The sequence below is a fragment of the Gorilla gorilla genome, chromosome 2, assembly GCF_029281585.2.
Source record: "Gorilla gorilla gorilla isolate KB3781 chromosome 2, NHGRI_mGorGor1-v2.1_pri, whole genome shotgun sequence".
NCBI classification, from domain to species: domain Eukaryota; kingdom Metazoa; phylum Chordata; class Mammalia; order Primates; family Hominidae; genus Gorilla; species Gorilla gorilla.
In genome coordinates, this window is record NC_086017.1 from 135,241,592 (window position 1) to 135,260,792 (window position 19,201).

Here is a 19,201-nt window from a genome sequence, read left to right on the forward strand (position 1 = left end):
TCAGGTGAAGAAGGGCATTGCACACCGTGTCAAGACATTTTACCCCAAAGGCAGTGGGAAGCCACTGAACCGTTTTAAGTAGAAGACAGTTGTGATTGGGTCTGAATTTTAGAAACTCTTTTCTACTAGTAATGGGGAAGAGAGCTGGGCAGAGACAAAGCTGAGGGCCCAGCTTTAACACTGACCCCATTGCCTTCCCACCTGTCTTTATTGTTCCATTATCTCTATAAAATGTATCTTATAGCTCTTCACTGACTTATCCAACCTGATTTTTTGCCACTCTCCTATTTTAATCAGGTTGACTCAACTTATTCAAACAGGCCTACTCATTTGTGTCTTGTTTGTTCAACAAACATTTAGTAAATGCCTATTGCATACCAGCCACAGCGCTTGGCATGGGGGAACCAAGGATGAATAAGACATGGAAACTGCCTTTAAGGAGCTCACAGACCAGTAGGGAGATACCATGGAGACACATTGTTACTATAAAGTGTGATGATGGCTGTGGGGTGGGCTAAATATAGAGTACCCTGGGTGCAGAAAGAAGACAGGCTTGGCTATGAGAAGCCCTTCTCCCTCTCTGCTAAATCCTACCCATCCTCAGACTCCTGCCTATATTCTTATAGAGGCAGGGTAATTTAATGGGTTGTTGCTTGGGCTCTGAAGCCTGCCAACAGGGTTTTAATCCTGGTTCTGCCACTTACTGGCCATGTGACTTTGGCCCGAAATTCTTTGTACCTCAGTTTCTTCATGTGTAAAATGGGTATGATGGCTGCATCAACTTCATAGGGTTATTGCGAGGATTAAAGGAGATAGCATGCATAACATCCTTTAGAACAATCCTTGTCATGTGCGAAATATTTAATAATAATTAGCTACTATTATTCTCAGTTTTTACTCCTTTTCTTCAGCATCTATATCGTATCAAGAAATTTTAACCCCCAATTATCTATTAGTTTGCTGCCTGCCCCATCTTATGTATTGTCATGTTATTTCTCTCAAGAATGATTTTAATTCTTCTTTGAGAATATCTGTACTTTTGGGGTGCTTACAATATTGGGTATGTATTATAGCGATCAGCCATCCCAATTTTCCCAGGACCGAGGGGATTTCTGGGACACAGGAATTTCTATGCTAAAACCAGGAAAATCGTGGGACAAATTCATCACCTTACGTGTGGTAGACAGTTCAGTTTGGCTTTTTATTTATCTCTTATTGGTCCCAAACCTAATTTGCAAGCAAGCTCACTTTGACTTTGCCACAAATTTTTATTTATTGTCTACAGAATATAAAGTTACAATCTCTAGGGTTCTTGGCGGGGGGAATCCTGAGACTCTTTAGGATTAAAGGTGGACAATTTGAGGGATTCCTAAAATACCTCTCTCCCATCAGCTGTGGGCATATAGACTAGAAATTGTGGGCAATCCCATAAGAGCTTTCTTTAACCTGACCCACAGCCGTAGAGGTCTACCCTTGCCTGTCATTCCCCTTGTCTCCCTGCATGTCTCTCATGAGTGGATGACTTCCTTCATCTGCTTTCCAGAATTGACATACCCTGCTTTAACCCAGTGGCAAAACTCCTTTCCTCATATGAAGCTGCTGTTTTTCCATGAATTTCCCAGTTGGGGCCAAGTGATTTTTCCTCTTTTTCAACCCTGTGTTGGAAGCATTGGGACAATGTAAATGACTTTTTCTCTTTTTCAACCCGGTCTCACCAGCATTGGAACGATGTTTACCTTGGGAAGTTGCTTTTCAAGCAGCATTCCTTATGGATCCCCTGAGGCCTCTCTCCAAATTCCTAGAAGCCAAGACAAGTGTTTGCCTGCCCATCTTCCCCAGGTCCTATGCCAGTACAATCAAGAGGCTGGCTCCACAGCCTCTGAAAGTTTCAACCCTAGAGTCTCAGTTTCCTGGGGCTGTTGTAACAAAGCACCATGAGACTGTGACTTAGATAACAACAATTTGTTTTCTTACAGTTCTGGAAGCTAGACATTTGAGATCAAAGTGTCAGCAGAGCTAGTTCTTTCTGAGGAATATGAGGGAGAAATCTACCCTGTGCCTTTTTCTCAACTTTTGGTAGTTTTCTGGCAGTCTTTAGCATTCTTAGCCTTGTAGACACATCTCCCAGTTTCTTCATTCATCTTCACATAGCATTGTCCCTGTGTGCATGTCTGTCTCTTCACACGGCATTTTTTTTTTAAATAAGGACACCAGTCATATTGGATTAGGGGTCTATCCTACTATAGTATGATTTAAACTTAATGTAACTAATTACGTCTACAATTATCCTGTTTCCAAGGAAGGTCACATTCTGAGATATTGGGGATTAGGAGTTCAACATGTGAATTTGAGTGGGGGGCACAGTTCAGTCCATAGCACCCAGGTCTTCAAGTGAGCCCAAAACACTCCTTACAGACACGGAGACCCTGTCTCCATAAGCAAAACAAAGCACCAGAGAGTCATTGCTCATGAATCCATTTCAATTCTCCACTCACTTTGTGTTTGATACTGACTGCTCTGCTTGTTCGCCACTCTAGAGTTTTGTGCCAACTCTAGGGATACCTAGAAATATATGAACACCTGAGTCACCAGCTCTAAGTCAGGACATATCAGGAGACTTTCAAAATGAGAAGCCTGCTGAGGAAAAGCTGTATCTGCGGCAAATAATGTAGTAACTATTCTAAAGGCAGTGGCTCCCATCCTGATGAATAATAATTACAAGTTGGTTGCCTTTTAAAATGCTCTGGAGAATACCATGGTGTGTACAGATAGGGAGTTGGACGACTGTGTGTGCGTGTGTGTGCATGCAGTAGCTTATGATAAACAGAATCACCAGACTCCTCCCCAACCTTCCTGCAAACATTCCCTGGGCCCGCAGGGAGTAGCCTGCATCTCCTCCCTCTGGCTGTGGCCGCTGCCTTCTGTCAGCTCCCTAGAGTTGCTGATCCCTTCCCCTCCAAAGAAATAGCTCTGTTCCAAAAAGATAAACACCAGCAGTTACAGGGAACTTGAGGAGAAAAGCAAAGTGAGTCTCCCAGTTAGTGTTTTTCTGGTGTTCTCACATGGAAATACAGACCGTCTTTGTGGGTGTGCTATTTCTGATCCTGGCAGTTACAGCCTGAGATGTGAGGGCAGTGACGGGTTTTCTTGAAGGTAGGGGATAGGGAGCAGCTGGGGTATGGAGGTTCTCTACGCTCTCCCCACTTCTTTCCAGGGACACTGCACCTCTGAGAAATCCCAGGGGTGGATGAGGCACCTAGCTAGTGCCCGCCTGCAGGCTGCTCGCTTGCTGAGAGGCGGCGTGCCAGCTCCGCGCACCGCGCCTCAGTGCCAGATCAGGGAGCTGTCGGCTCAGCGCCCACGCCCCTCCGCTTCAGCTCCGGGGAGCCCCAGGGTGGGCTGCTGGAAGGCGCGACTGCAACTTGACTTTGCCTCACTGTTGTTGCTGGCAGAATACGTACACCAATGCGGACAAGCTCCTAGAAGCAGCAGAGCAGTTGGCTCAGACGGGGGAATGTGACCCCGAGGAGATCTACAAGGCAGCTCGACACCTGGAGGTGCGCATCCAAGACTTCGTGCGCAGGGTGGAGCAGCGGAAGCTTCTCCTGGACATGTCTGTTTCCTTCCACACACACACCAAAGAGGTAAGGGGAGCTAGTGGAGAGAGGGCATTCTGTCCTGCCAGGGTCAGGTCGGCTTCCTAGTAAAATGGCCCTGAAGGTCTGACCAGGGTCCTGGGTAGTCTGGGGGTTACTAACTTCCTAACTTTGGTAATATTAACAATTCGTTCCTGATAGCCTGCATTTAGGTCTCTCCGAATGGGGCAAAATTTCCTCCTATAATATCTAGTGAGGAAAGCGGGTCATGGAGACAGGTGGTTTTGGGGGCATCTGCTAGAGCATGCAATCTGCAGCTGGAGAAATGTGGAAATCCCTGATATAGCAGTAGTCACTGCAAGAAGAAATGTAAGAGGATCACAGACTCTCTTCCCACTACACACCCAATTTCTCTTGGTTGCTGTTTCCTGTCAGAAATGAGAGTCCCACAGAACTTGTAGGACTACCAGCAAGGAACATGTAGAGTTTACAGATGTGTTTTTTCTGTGTTTTTATTTTATTTTTTAACAGGGGATTTAATCTTCTTAATGAGGTCTGTGGCAGGGTGATATTAAAGTTGGTCCTCACTGTGCCTGAATGTGGAGTGACAGGCATTGAAAGAAGGGGGACTGAGATGCCCTCCACCAAGGAAGCTGGCTGGACTTGAAGCCCAGCCTGAATAATTCACCAAGTGGAGAAAGGAGAAGGAAGGATAGATTATGTTAAGCTGCTGCAAGAGCAGAGGGGCCCCATAGAGAGGAGGATGGTTGCAAACCTATGATTGCTTTTCATTTCTGATTAACATGGGACATGCTGAAATTGAATAAGTGGCCAGTAAGGAGGCACATTTAGCATCATCTGTAATAACACCCTTGGCAGATGAACTCATTAGGTGTATGCATGCTTGTGTCCCCCCCCAGGAATTCCCTTTAATAGAGTATTAATTAAAGTTTGATTGCTGCTCAGGAAAAAATAATTAGCCCTACTTAATTAAGTTGAATTTTAATATTGGGAACGCATTAAGAATCTTGGTTGTTACTGCTTCACAGCCTTTTCTGACACTGAGGGAATGAGTGCAAACCATTGCAGCGCCTGTCAGAGAAAAACATGAAAAGATAGTGTTCTCTAAACTGAGATTCCCCAGGCAGATGAAGGGCTGGCAAGCTCCCTGAAGCTGGATTTGCTTCCTCTCTGCAGGACCTGCAGCCACTCTCTGATGAGTGTCTATAAAACAAGGGGATTAGCATTAATCCAGGGTTTCCTGCCTGGTTCTCTGCTTCATAGTGGCTCACCCAATTCTTAATGAAAGTCTCAGAAACCAAAGCCATGTGTATTCCCTTTTAATTATGAGCCTGTAGGTGATGGAATGGAGTATGAATGAACAGGAGTCATGTTCCTCATGAGGGCTGTGGTGGTGCTGGCTGCATGGAGAAGTGGTGGACCAGGGTCAGTTTCCATGGAACTACCACTCCCAAAAGAGTGACCATGGCTTCCAGGAATTCCTCTAGCTACATCTCCCACCTTCTATACACAGAGCTAGTAGGCTGGGATTCTAGACCAGATTCTGCTGCTAAAGAACCATATGAGCTTGTGCAAGTCACTATGTCCCTGGCCTTGGGTTTCCTTATCTATAAAATTATGCAGTTGGACTTGGCCCTAAGGCCCCTTATGGTTCTAATGTGAATCCAAGATTTCATTCTTCTTTTCTTCTTCTTTATTTGCTATTGGTAGTGATAATAAATAATAATAATAATTAAGCTGAAGTAGTATAGGTGATTTACCAAGCCTAAGATTTGGTTTATTGTAAGCACTCAAAATATATTACATGAGTTTTTTAATTGGACACCTATTACTTGCCAGACACATATACCATCTCATGTAACCTTCATGATAATCTTATGATATAGATTTTATTAAACACATTTTTAAATGAGGAGACTAAGCCTCAGAAAATAACTTTTCTAAGGTTACAGACTTTCTCAGTAGTACAGCAGATATTTTACCTGTCTTCCTATTACCTACACTCTTGTTTTTTTCCTTTTCTATCTCCTCTCCTCTGTTCTTCCTTCTCCTTACTTTTATTTTTCTTTTTTGCATTTCTAAACCCCAAATCAGGGGCTTAATGGGTAGGACAGATCTTGGCTGAGAAATACACAGTGTTGCCAGGATTGGGGGTGTGGGAGACAGGAATAGTCAGGGAGTTATTGACTATTGTTTTCCCAGATATCTCTCAAATCTTGCTAAGCTTGGTCATGTTTGAACCTGAGACTTGTTTCCTCACTGGAACTCAGCTATAAAGTCACATTCATGTGAAATACTACTAGAAGGAGTGGTGTGATACAGGGGGCAGGTGAAGAAAGAGAAAGAACTGAAATTTATTTAGCACAAACCATGTGCTAGGCTATCTAGCTATCTAGTTCATAGCCATGATAATTCTAGTTTTTTAAAATTCCAGTTTTACAAATGGGAAAACCAAAGTCCAGAAAAATTAATAATTTGCCCATGGTTTTATAGCTAGGTTGTAGTAAGTACGGAAATTGACCCCAGGTCTTTCTGACTCTAAAGGCCATGCTTTTTTCTCCTTTGCCACAAAGACTTTTATATAAAGGCTAGTAAACAGAGACTTGAATGAATTTTTTTTTCCATCAGAGAATTCATTCAAACAGGAGGCTATCAGGAAATTGCATAGTCTCTTTCTCCTCAGTCCCAAAATACGAGAGAAATTTAGAGCAGCCCTGCCTGTATACAAAGGGGTTTATGGTTATGAGGCTCATTCTATTCAAGACATCTACAACTCTCTGATCATACAGATTTTATTTTTTTTTTCAGGATGGACAGAAAAGCAACATTTTGAGTGGCTGTCACAGAGGAGCTGTTCCAGGGGACATGCAGTGGGACTTTGTATCTGCATGTTCCCTCTTGGTCACCTGCCCATCCAAACCAGTCTGTATGAGGTCCCCTTTAAGTGATTTGCTAGGCAGGGTAGAAAATAAGGTGTGTGTGTGTGTATACATGCACATATATGTATATGTACATGTATATGTGTACACATGCACATATATGTGTACACACACATGCAAATATTCCCACACACTAAGTACAGCAAGATCTTGGATGCCAGGTAGGTCTGATTTCCAGATCTATTTTTTTATGCTTTGTGCCTTTGGGAGAATTACTCTTAATCTCTGTTGCTTTGTAATAATTATGAGGATGACTATTACAACACTCATTTTTTTTCCTAGTAGGAAACTTCCTCCCAAATTTTTCTTAGTGTTTGTTTAAAGTAGGCTCAATAAATTAGGAACTTAAAGACTCAACTTAGACATCATTTTTTTTTTCTTGAACTTCTTCCTGGCTGCTTCCAACTTTCACCCAGACAAGAGCAGAGCACTGTATATACCTCACACTGAGCTGTGATTCTCTCCTTCACTAAATTGGGAGTGCTAATATGTGTAGTACACATGTGGCATTAGATGTGTAGCTAGAGATACTACTGTGTCTGATACACAGAGGTGCTGAATAAATATTGAATAAATGGGTTTACTTGACAATGGGAAGCCAGTCTCTCCTAAGAAAAGTAAAAGAAAAAGAAGAAGAAAAATGAGGGAAGAGTCCCTTCAATCACATTTTAATCTACTGCAGTTCTTTGACTTGAGCTCTCCAGATATTGTAAATAAGAGAGGCTGGGTGGGGAATCTAACTTGCTGAGGGGAGCTTTGCTTTAGGACCTATATATAGCAGGCAAAAATGGATTATTAGGGGGACAGAAATGAGCATCCTTGAATGGTCTCATGGAAGAACTCCTGTGGTTTGATTTTTCCATACTCTGTTTAATACCTCTCAAGACTCATCACCTCTTAAACATCACTAAGTATGGGTCCTATTTGATCCTGAGTTCATTAACTCTTGACTCCTTCCTCTTGACTCTATAGGCAAAGTTCTGGCTTTTTATTCAAGACAGGATTAGTAGTCTGTTAGGGAATTTTGAGTTGCTGTGGTTGCTTTTCCTTCTTACCGTGAATAGAGTGAATAGAAGGAAAATCTGCTCAACTTTTGCTAAAGTGGCCTTCGGTATTGCTGATAAATACTGTTATAAATCATTTCTGCCTCATTATGGCTATCTTCCTCCTTCTTTCTTTCCTTCCTCCATTTCTTCCTTCCTATAATAATTTGCAGAGTTTTTGCCTTGGTGCCAATTTGTAAAAGAATGTCATCATAGTCTATAATTTTCAGGGAATGAAAGCCCCTTTTGTAGGAGATTTCTAAGTGGGAAGTGAATATCCACCTTTATAAATGATTTAACCTAGACTTCCTAGGACTCCCCAGGCTAAAGTTCATAATTTTACTTTTGCCAACTTTCCACATCAAAAGATTTACTCTAATGAGTATCAGAGAGGAAACAGGAGGAAGATATAAAAAGATAACCTCCAGGCTCATTTCTTCTACAAATTTAAGTCTGCTTAATCCTATTGGCCTCTTGAATTCTCTATTTATTGTAGGAGCCGAGAGGGTTAAAAATGTCTAACTGTTTCATCACAGTGTTAGTCATAATCTTGAATAATTAGAGACCATCTAAATGTTTCACATTGGGTGATTTCGCTAAACAAATCATAGTGCATTTATATAGTAAAATATTACACAGTCATTCTAAATCACATTGCCGAAGATTATTAATGACATGAGGAAGAGCTTGTGGTATAATATATAAAAACTGTATATCCAGTACAACACAATTTCAATAACACATATAGAATAAGGACCAGAAGTAATATTTACCAGAAGTAAATATACCAAGAATTTAAGATTGATATGGGAGATTTAATTTTTTGGCTTTTTTTTTGTTTTGCAAGATTTCTTCAATGATATTTTAAATTTATAATCAGGAACAATCCAATAAATGTTATTTTTCAAAAGCAAAACTATTCATCCCTACTTATAGAGAAAAGTTACTTAAAAAAGAAAGGCAACAAACATGTACTTGGGACTTTCTTATACATCCAGAGCCTCCACTACTAGTACAAATCATGCTGAACTTAAATACATTCTTTTTGCCTGGGGCCAAGAGGGCAGCCAGCTTTGTTTTCTGGTCTGGAGAGCTAGAGCAAGTTTGGGAGAAGCATTGACCCAAGTCCTCATTCTTTTTGTCCAGGAACATGGCATTTGTAGCACCTGCCCTGCAGAAATTGTCATCACAGAATTCTCTTTCCTTGCTGTGTTTCCATGGAAATGCTGTAGTCACTGGGCTTTCAAAATACCCATTTTTAGATATTTTTGTAGTATAAATATAAGTCAAGTTAAATAAGGAACATGGCCAAAGTAACCAGCCTCTGCTCTTTATTAGACAGCTTAATTAAATACCCACTTATATTTGTTTCACCTTGTGGAATCATTCTGCCACACCATTTCCTACTCAAATAGGTACAAACATACCACAGACACTCCCATATACACATGTTCCTCTATCCGCCAACTCTGGAACCAAAACTAAATTGGTCTTCAAGAGAGATGATGGCTTTAAGAACAAAAATAGCCTTATCCTCTATTTTACTTGCTGTACTGTTGTACTGTTTATTTAAGAAACAAGCTGGTGGTTGATGTCCAGGAAAAATTATCTTTTCAAAATGAGGGAAGAGGAGGTTCACCATGTGGATATGGTGTGCCTTTCAACATCCTTAAGGATTGTTGATATCATTATTGTTAATCAATTGTTGTCAGCACAGTGGCTGCCCAAGCTGTGCAAATGGAACAGCCAGTCAGCAGGAGAAAGTGATGAAATTAAATGACCTCTTTCCTTAACCACTCATCCGTAAGCCTTGTTATTTTTCTTACAAACCTCCTAGGCTCTTCCTCTCTTGTCTCCTTCCTTCCTGTCTTTTTCAGTTGCCGCTTTCTCAGGCTGCCCCATTATGCAAGCAGGAGAGGGTCTGCGGGCTGGCCCTAGCTGAACTCACTGGTTCACTATTAGAGCTAATCTTATGTAGGGCATGGAAAGGCTCCTTTAACTGTTCCCCTATCAAGGTTCTAGAAATTCTGAAATTGGACCCATTCTTTTGGATGTAGATATTTTTGGCCACAACTACATGTGTTTCTGTAAGAAAGAATGCACAAAACCATCTACATGTATATATCAGCATGGAGCAAGCAACCATTGCCAAGAAGTGAGCGGGACTCTAAAAGAAGGGTCATAGTATACATATATTTTGATCAAGAAGAGAGGGTCTGGAAATGGCTGAAACATGGGATTTTTTTTTTTTTCTGGGGAGGGGGTGGGTTGGTGAAGAAGGTACAGTGCTATAATGTTAAACCTTAGTAAGCAGAAAGTAAAGAAGATCACCCAAGGGAGAGAAACCAACGTGGAAGACAGTGGGGGAAAAAAACACGCATGGTTGCTGCTGCCAAGCTACCTCACTCACTCCATGATTTTACCTAATTAGTTCCAGCAGACATTGGCTTGTAGTAGCTTGACAGAAAAGATCGTTCTGGCTGGATGTCACTGACTGCTTAATAATCAGTGAAGTAGTAGCAGAAGTGTCTCTCTAATTTGGACTCTTTTCAAAGCATGTTCTTCAGCGGTAAATCAGAGGGACATACATAGAGGAAACCTTTGGGACATTGAGAGAGCTAGAAAAATTACAGCCTAATAAATGGGATATTGACTCTACTCATGGTTTAGTAGCACCAGCTTTTATTTCTATCTACCTTATAGTGCTAAACCTCAGAGGTGCTTATTCAAAATTATGAGCTTGCAATTTAAGTTTGCTGCCACCAGGCAGTGACTGTGTGCACCATGTCCACAATTTCACCTCTCTCTCTTTACATCTTTTTTTCTTTTAGAACTATCAAGACTTTTTAGTTTCTAGGCTTTCCTCGGTTATCCTGAGACAAAGTGGCAAAAACAGAATAGAGAGGCCCAGCCCAGTCTAGTATCTTGAAGGACCAAATTCAATGTTGATCTTATTTATACAAACTCCAAAATGAAGGACTACTTCAAACTTTCCCTTTGCCCTCTAGAGGGAACTGGAGATGGCTTGCAGCAAAAATATCTTTTTTTTTTTTTCTTTTTTTTTGAGACAGAGTCTTGCTCTGTCACCCAGGTGGAGTGCAGTGGCACAATCACAGCTCACTGCAGTCTTGACCTGCTAGGAACAAGCAGTCCTCCCGCCTCAGCCTCCCAGGTAGCTGGGGCTACAGGCATGTGCCAACATGCCCAGCTAATTTTTGTGTTTTTAAAAAAAAATTTTTTATAGATGCTGGGTCTTACCATGTTGTCTAAGCTAAAACTATATTTTAAATGTAATAATATGTAGCACTGATAAGTATTGACTGTATGTCAGACACTGTTGATAAGTAAGTAGATAATATATTTGTGTATACACACATATATCAACTTATTTGTAATCTTTATCACAACTCTCTGTGAGGAAAGCACTGTTATTATCCCCATTTTACTGATAAAGAAAGCCAAGGTGCAGACGGAATAGGTAACTTACCCAAGATTATATAGCTAATATATGGTAGAACTAGGATTTGAAACTTTTTTTTTTTGGAGACGGAGTCTTGCTCTGTTCCCCAGGCTGGAGTGCAGTGGCACAATCTCGGCTCAATGCAACCTCTGCCTCCTGGGTTCAAGCAGTTACACTGCCTCAGCTTCCTGAATAGCTGGGGTTACAGGCACCTGCCACCATGCCTGGCTAATTTTTGTATTTTTAGTAGAGATGGGGTTTCGCCATGTTGGCCAGACTGGTCTCGAATTCCTGACCTCAGGTGATCTGCCCACCTTGGCCTCCCAAAGTGTTGAGATTGCAGGTGTGAACCACTGTGCCTGGCCCCTGAAACTCTGCCTCTCTGTACAATATTTTTTCAGAGAATCCATCATCTCTTCCCTAAAGACTTAAATACACTTAGAAAATGTGTTTTCTCTCTAGAAAAAACTACAGCCAGAAAATATGAAGTGACATTAAGCTATCATTATCAATATCCTGTACTTCCTGGTTTTATGCTGATTTGAAATTAGCATATTCACACAGCAACATGTATCCCAGCTTATATGGTCTGGAAAACTTGTTTGGTGTTTTATTTGAAAAGGAAATAAACTGAACTAATTACAACCAGACTTGCAAGCTGATAAATGTGAGGGATGCTGAATAATTTGCATTCCCTATAGCAATCAGCATAATGCTGTAGGCTTATTAATACTGCTATAAGTTTATCTAAAGCATTAATAATAAGGAAATAGTTCAGTCCTCACAGTCTTTGAAGTGAGCAGGGCAAATCTTATTCTTCCTATTTTGTAGATAAGGAAACTAAGGCTCAGGAGGTTACTCACCTGTACAAAAAGGACATTCTTTACACTTTCTTATTCATGGCCTCCAAAGCTTATTAATCTTCCTGTTAACCTCTTCTGCCGCATCTAGGGCTTCACTATCTAAGGAACAAAGAATAACTTGTCCAAAATCTTGAAGACTATTTTTGTCTCTCTATATTTTTTTAATCTTCCCTTATTGAAAAGGCCATATTGTAATCTACCATACTGAGAACCAACTCGATGAAATAATATTCTTGAGGTAGACATTTACCTATGTTTTTAACAGGGAAGACTTTAAGATGTTAGAATCAGATGGAAACTAACCAATTTATTTTGTGCTTTCCCCAACCTACTTTACACATGATGTCATGGAGATGGAAGGGTATAGTGATTTGTGCAAAGGCACCATGAGTAACGGGAGGAACAGAAGCCAAAATCTGCATCTTCTGACTCCATCTATCAATTTTCTCTCTCTACTGGCTTTTTTGCTGGTAGAGCCCTGAGCTTATCTTTCCTGCTAGTCAGGTGAACACTCCTGGTTTCAAAGCAAACACCAGACTCATCTTCCCCTCTCTCATTTATGAAAATTCTCAAAGTAGTCAAAAGAGAGCTCTCTGGCAGGCCACTGGAGACCTGTATTCAGTATGATGAGGAAAAGCTATCAATAAATGATTTTCCAGTAATTCAGTTTTAACTCCTCATCATTTCCAGTGCTTATTTTGTTCAAAACACTATACTTTGCTCTTTTAAAGTTGTCTGGCCAGTAATACCTAGTTGCATTTTATCATCTTGAATATTATGGGAAAATGTCTCGTATATTTATTGAAATTAAGATAAGCCACATCTTTAGCATTCAACTTTCTAACCAATTTAGCAATTTTAAAAAGAACAAAATAGTATGGAATATGTACAGGTTATGCTCAGTTAATGTGCATTTAGTTCTTACCACCACATTCTTTGTGTATTTGCAATATTATGATACATTTCTAGGAATCAATGTGCACAGAGTACGTTACTCCCTTTCCTCCTTTCTGAAAGATGAAATAATATTCGTTCATTCTAGTCTCCTGTTCTTCCTAGTGGTGTCTCAAAGATGACTGACCTCCTTGCTCTAAGATCATACCTGTAGGTTTCCCTGACCACAGGGAAGTTAAGCCAGGGGTGATTCCTGTCTTTAGGGACTGTCAACACCAATGGAGTAAACTTAGCAAAGACTGGTGATGAATATAAACGTAAAAACACAAACTGACCCATAGTTGTGCTGATGAGAATGGCACTGACTGGTTGAGAGTAAGTTGGGTGATTCCAGTCTAGCTTCCTTGCCCTCACCCCAGCCCTGGCCTCTCCCATCTTCCCTGAGTGGAATCTCTGCTCTCTCTCTACAGTTGTGGACATGGATGGAAGACCTTCAGAAGGAGATGTTGGAGGATGTCTGTGCAGATTCTGTGGATGCAGTCCAGGAACTGATCAAGCAGTTCCAGCAGCAGCAGACCGCCACTCTAGATGCCACACTCAATGTCATCAAGGAAGGCGAAGACCTTATCCAGCAGCTCAGGTCAGCGCCTCCCTCCCTCGGGGAGCCCAGCGAGGCCAGGTCAGCATGGGCAGAGCTTTCCGGTGGGAAATGCCTCGGGCTAGACGTGAGATAAGTCCTGTCCCAGTCTTGACTCAGCAAAATCTTGCTTTGTGGTCTTGTGTGAGCTTCGGTTTCTTTATCTGTAAGATGTAAAAATGCCTGCACCATACTCAACTTGAATCTAGAATGAAATAGTAAATGGAAAAGCTTTAATGTTTCAAAGAATTATTTATCATTCAGGATGTTATTCAGCCATCAGTAAGTAACATAAATACAACAAAAATTAACAAAAGACAAAAAAACACAAAAGTAAAAAATAATTAAGAATTAGGGCATATTTGCTCATGCAGAGAAATAGACATTATGGAATATAGTGTTATTTGACATCTGGTCTTAGGCTGAACTCTGACCTCCAGTGCCCCAGTCAGCAAAATCAGATCATTTTGCTGATGTTTGACTTTGGACCCATGAAGACATAAAAAAAGTGTGGTGGTGTCCTACCAGTTCCCTGTTACCCAATTATGACCTTTTACCATTCCTTGCTGCCCAGAAAATAAAACTCCTTCTGCATCAACCTAAACAAACATAACTAAGGAGACAAATCCTGTCTAAAATTTTTCATTTGTTTAGAATTACCCAGGCTATTGCCTCCTTTCTATTGGCATCAATATCTAGTTCTCTGCCCCTGTCAAGGACACTGGCTCCTTAGATAAAGTGTCATGAGGCCTTAAGCAAGCCCTCAGCAACCAACCCCATGCCTAGGTGCTGTATAAATAGGATTTGATTGTGCTAATGATGCTTGCCCACAGGGACTTTTTCCTATCCCAAAATCACTGAGTGCTGGGACCTCTGCCAGCTCTGGACAGAAATAATCTCATCAGCAAGTCCCAGGCCATCCCTAGGGCCTGAGGGAATTACGTCAATTGGAGAGGGTTTTTTTCACCCATACCAGTTGTCCAATTAAATAAACAATGAGAAATTACCTTTAGAAGGCCCTGGCATGTTTTTCTGTTGGAAATTAATAATTTCTATTCCAAACATGCACATGAGATGCTCCAAATCCTCCTATTGCATGCTAACAAGACAGCCTCTTTTCCTTCTTCCCCTAATTATCTTCATGAATATATAATACATGACAGCTTTGTCTGCCTCCCTAGGAAACTCCACTGTCATTTGCTTCCGAAGAGAATTCCAAATAGTGGACAGTCATTTAACCTCTCTGGGCCTCAGCTGCTTCGTCTGTGTAATTAAGGGGTTCACTCTAGGAGCTCTGGCAGCTCTAGAATTTTGTGATGGCTTTGTGTTATCTATTCAAATACTTTTCACAGGCTTGGCTGGCTTCACTTTCTGTGGGGCTAGGCCTACGGAGATGCCACTTGTTCTTAACAACTGTAAACCTGCACAATGCCTAAGGGCATAAGGCTACTTGATGATGGCAAAGGCAACAATGTGGGTGATGCCTGCTCTGCAAGATTAAATTCCATGGGTTTCAGAGAGTACCGTAGGCATATGACCAAGAGCCACTGGCGACCATTCATTGTGCCAGTAACCTGACTCTAGCCCAGGCTCCCCTCCCTGACATCAAGGCAAGTCAAAGAGAAAAATAAGTAAATGGTGCTTAGTGGACATTGACAGGATGCCTCACACACACCAGAAACATCTTCCCTATGTCTTCCTGATCTTTCTGACACTTGTCACTAGAGCACCTAAGGGAGCTTTTGCGTCATCTCTGTGATTCCTAGTGAGTGTGACACTGACATAGTGCTGCATAAAATGGTCCAAAATCTTTCTCTTCCTTCTGGAAAATTTGTGATGGAGAAAGACTGAGAGGAGAAGTCCAAGAGAATAATCACATCCTCCCAGCAGCAAAGCCCTCAACAAATACATAACAGATAGCACTGAGTACATCTCATGTTATTTTCATGCCTGGGGATGTCCGTGCAGTTGTGGGGGTAGAAACTGTGCCTGTATCACAACAAACAGGCCAGGGTGAGGAGGCAGGAATAGGGAGCCCAGTGCATGGTAGACGGAAGGGCGCTTGACAAATTAGCCTTATGCCATCCTCAGAAACAGAATGAACTCAGATACCATTGCTTCTGAGACAAACACAGGCTAAAAGAACATGGCTTTCAGAAAGCCTGCTGATGAGATGATTGGAAGTAAATGATTTTCCCCTTGCCCTTTGACTCCTTAAATTGTATGAGAAGCTAAGATGTCACAAGATAATGAATGTGCCAGTTTATTTCAAGTTTTAGGGCTCTAGCTTACTCAAGGCCCTGTGGAATCTAAACTTCTTAGCCTCCATCATTTTCCCATTATAGTTATCACCACCTCATTTTGCTAAGCAAATCAGTTTATCTCTCGGTTTCCCTCTATAAGGCATCACCTCTCCCTACTACGTTTGTATAGACTCTGCCTGCTCAGAGGAGGCTACACCCCCTCCTATTACTTGACTGTGTTTCTCCATTTCTTCAAACCCCCAAATCAAAACTGTTTGCAGCCTTTGTTGGTTGTCCCAGCTTCTTAGGATCTAGCCTTTACTCTCCTGATCAGCACTTGACACTTCACTTGTGTCCTTTCAGGATTAATAATTATCCATACATGTTACTGGTCTTAGTTCATGTGCACTCTTATTTAACAGCAAACTGTGAAGTGAGCAGGGCAGAAATTATTAAGTCCACTTGACAGATAAGGCAGCTGAGGCTCAGAGAGGTGATTTCCCAGGGCCACCAGCCTAAATGTATCAGAGCGGAGACCTAATTCAGGTTTGCAGGCTCCAGTTCCTATGCTTTCCTAAGTATAGCCTGAGCCTGTTTAGTATAATAACACCAGCCCATAACTTTAGCATAGCTTTATAAAGAGCATACTTACAATTTTGGCAACCATGACATCATCTGTTTTAACAAAGAGTCTGTGAAGTAAAACTAGGAAGATTTTTTTAAAAAGATGCCTTTAATATGTTTGTCTGTACGTATTGTGATAGATGTATGTGTGTGTGTGTTGAAACTATACATATTAGACTACATATATGTGTGGAACCATTCCATTTCTCTAATATTTTATGCCTTGTAGAGTCCTTTCTCATGCATTATTTCATCTTATTTCTTTCACAATCCTGCTTGAGGAGTAGGAGAACAACTAGTCTTGGAAATAGACTTGTGAACCCAAAAAAGGATGCATGTAGCTTTGGTTCACTCATTAAGCAGAGAGCATCAGGCTCACAGCAGGAGTTTGATAAATGTCTGTTGATTGAATGACTCAACTGATTCACATCCACCTTGCTCAGATGAGGAAGATCCCCCTCCTCCTCTGTCACTTTTAACATGGAAAGGCCTCCCCCTCCCTTTTTTCTCCCCACTCTGCCACAGGGACTCGGCTGTGTCCAACAACAAAACACCCCACAGCAGCTCCATCAGCCACATCGAGTCGGTCCTGCAGCAGCTTGATGATGCCCAGGTGCAGATGGAGGAGCTGTTCCATGAGCGGAAGATCAAGCTGGACATCTTCCTGCAACTGCGCATCTTTGAGCAGTACACCATCGAGGTAGCAGGGGGCCGGGAGGGGAGGTGGAGAGGGGCCAAGAAGTGCTTCCTGGCCAAGGGCACTGCCCCAGGGACAGGGCAGTAGCCTAAGGAAATTAGAGCATCCAGCATGCATTTTTAGAACGCAAGAAATTCCCAGTCCACCACGGCATATTCCTTCCAGTCCTTCTCATCCCCTACTGCCGAGCAGAGCCCCTCTATTTTACTTTCTGTCTGTAGCTTACTTTCTTGAGAAGTTTTTTTTATTTGTTTTTGTTCGTTTTGTTTTGTTTTGTTTTGTTCTGTTGAGAAGGAGTCTCGCTCTGTTGCCCAGGCTGAAGTGCATTGGCGCGATCTGGGCTCACTGCAAGCTCCACCTCTCAGGTTCAAGCGATTCTTCTGCCTCAGCCTCCCAAATAGCTGGGATTACAGGCATGCGCCACCACACCTGGCTAATTTTGTATTTTTACTAGAGATAGGGTTTCACCACGTTGGTCAGGCTGGTCTCGAACTCCTGACCTCAGGTGATCTGCCTGCCTCAGCCTTCCAAAGTGCTGGGATTACAGGCATTAGCCACTGTGCCTAGCCAAGAAGTTTTTTATTGCTATCCGTTAGACTCTTACTTGGCATTTTCCTGAAATACCATCCATGGAGCTGGTAGTTTGATGATTGGAGTAGAGTCATTGAATTTCACAGCTTTATGAATGGATAGATGTTAAAATTAGGTGGCCTTCTTAGAGCTGATAATATAAATCATGTGTTAGATTCAATCACACAGCAGTTAAGAAGCCAAGCGCCACAGGAAGGGGAACCTGTATCCGCAGTTTGATTTCTACCTATTAAGAAAGTAAGCCTGTGCTAAGACCATTTGTTAGTTCATCTCATAAACTCCTCAGTTTATTTTTGGAAGGTTGGAATCACATATTCTGGTAAATTTATGTCCCCTTTCTCATACCAATTAGTAATATCTTCCCTCACATAATTTCCCCCTTTTAATATTTTCTGCTTTGAAACCATAACTAAAGCCAGGCCAATAGGGTTTCTGTGGTATAAGGAATATCCGACATAAGGCACTTTTTCCTTTTCAGGGATAGCAAAGGGTTAAATTAAAGACATGTCTTCTGTTTGCTCCTGGCTGGTATGGTAGGGGGAAAAGCCAACTTTCCACCCACCATTTCTTAACTTTGTTTTCCATTCCAACCATCTCTCTGGAGTTAGGGCTTCTGGGTTTGGTGAGCTTCCCAATAATATCTGCGGAAACTTCAATGGAACAGCTTTAGAAGGAATTTTTTTTTTAATATATTGAAAGCTCCAATATCCCATCCTAATCCAACTCAGTACAAGAGACTATCTTGGGAACAGCTACCCTTTGCTTTAATCCTAGGTCCAAAAATGTTCATATTGAGAATCTGAAATGTAAAAGAAAAGCAATCATAAAGGTATTCATCTTTCTATCCCCTACTCTCTTACAAGCACATCTGTACTCCTGCCTCCTTGGGAGAACTTGTAATTTCTTGCTTAAAGACTTCATGTTCTAAAAGGTGCTTTCTGGACAGGTCCTGGAACAAAGAAGTTAAGCCTTTAAATCTAGACCTTAACTATCCTTCCAACTGATTTCATAACCTTAGGTGAATTTATTTATATTTATTATTTATTTTGAATGTACTGTCAGGATTTCAGGTGGCAAGTAGTATCAACACATGTTTTGAAAAACAATCAAAATGCCAGTGAGAAAATAAAAATATTGACATGTAGTGAAGAGTGTATGTAGTGAACATTGTAAAGGCGGGGTAACAAGGTAATAAAGAGATGAAAGAGAGGGTATGGGTCATTATTCTTTAGTAATATGGATTGAGATGTACAAAAATAAATACAGGCTAAGTTGATTAAAGTAGCCCAAGGCATTCCTGCAATCATTCCTCAGCTCCATTTTGCCCACTGGGAGAGAATATATCCATGGAGAAATTATGTTAGCAGATGTGGTGGTTTTGCTGTTGTACTTCTTATTTACTCTCCTGTCATTCCAGGTCTGCTTCAAAACATGCTTAAGGGGGAGGAAACAATCTGAGGGTTTGGATTAAGTTTTATTTGAAAAGATGGCTGTGACCTGGAAGTCAAGGTTGCTGGTTCAGTGCTGGAATGGGTCAGTTAGCTTCACTTTGACATCGACTACACCCCTCACATCAGCTGGGGGCATCACAAG

The 19,201-nt window shown here is 41.5% G+C and overlaps 1 protein-coding gene across 28 annotated transcripts in view; it reads left to right on the forward strand.

Moving 5' to 3' along the window:
- The window catches only part of KALRN (kalirin RhoGEF kinase), a 688,751-nt gene that overhangs the window by 343,519 nt on the left and 326,031 nt on the right, over positions 1-19,201 (forward strand). For 20 of the 28 annotated variants that reach the window (XM_031009044.3, XM_031009045.3, XM_031009050.3 and 17 more), the window contains exons 11-13: positions 3,453-3,644; positions 13,287-13,495; positions 16,846-17,020. In XM_031009044.3, the coding sequence (XP_030864904.1) occupies positions 3,453-3,644; positions 13,287-13,495; positions 16,846-17,020 (576 nt within the window). Of the gene's footprint in view, positions 1-3,179; positions 3,645-13,286; positions 13,496-16,845; positions 17,021-19,201 lie in introns of those variants that run through there. The other 8 variants (XM_031009048.3, XM_031009049.3, XM_031009059.3 and 5 more) reach the window with 3 other exon arrangements.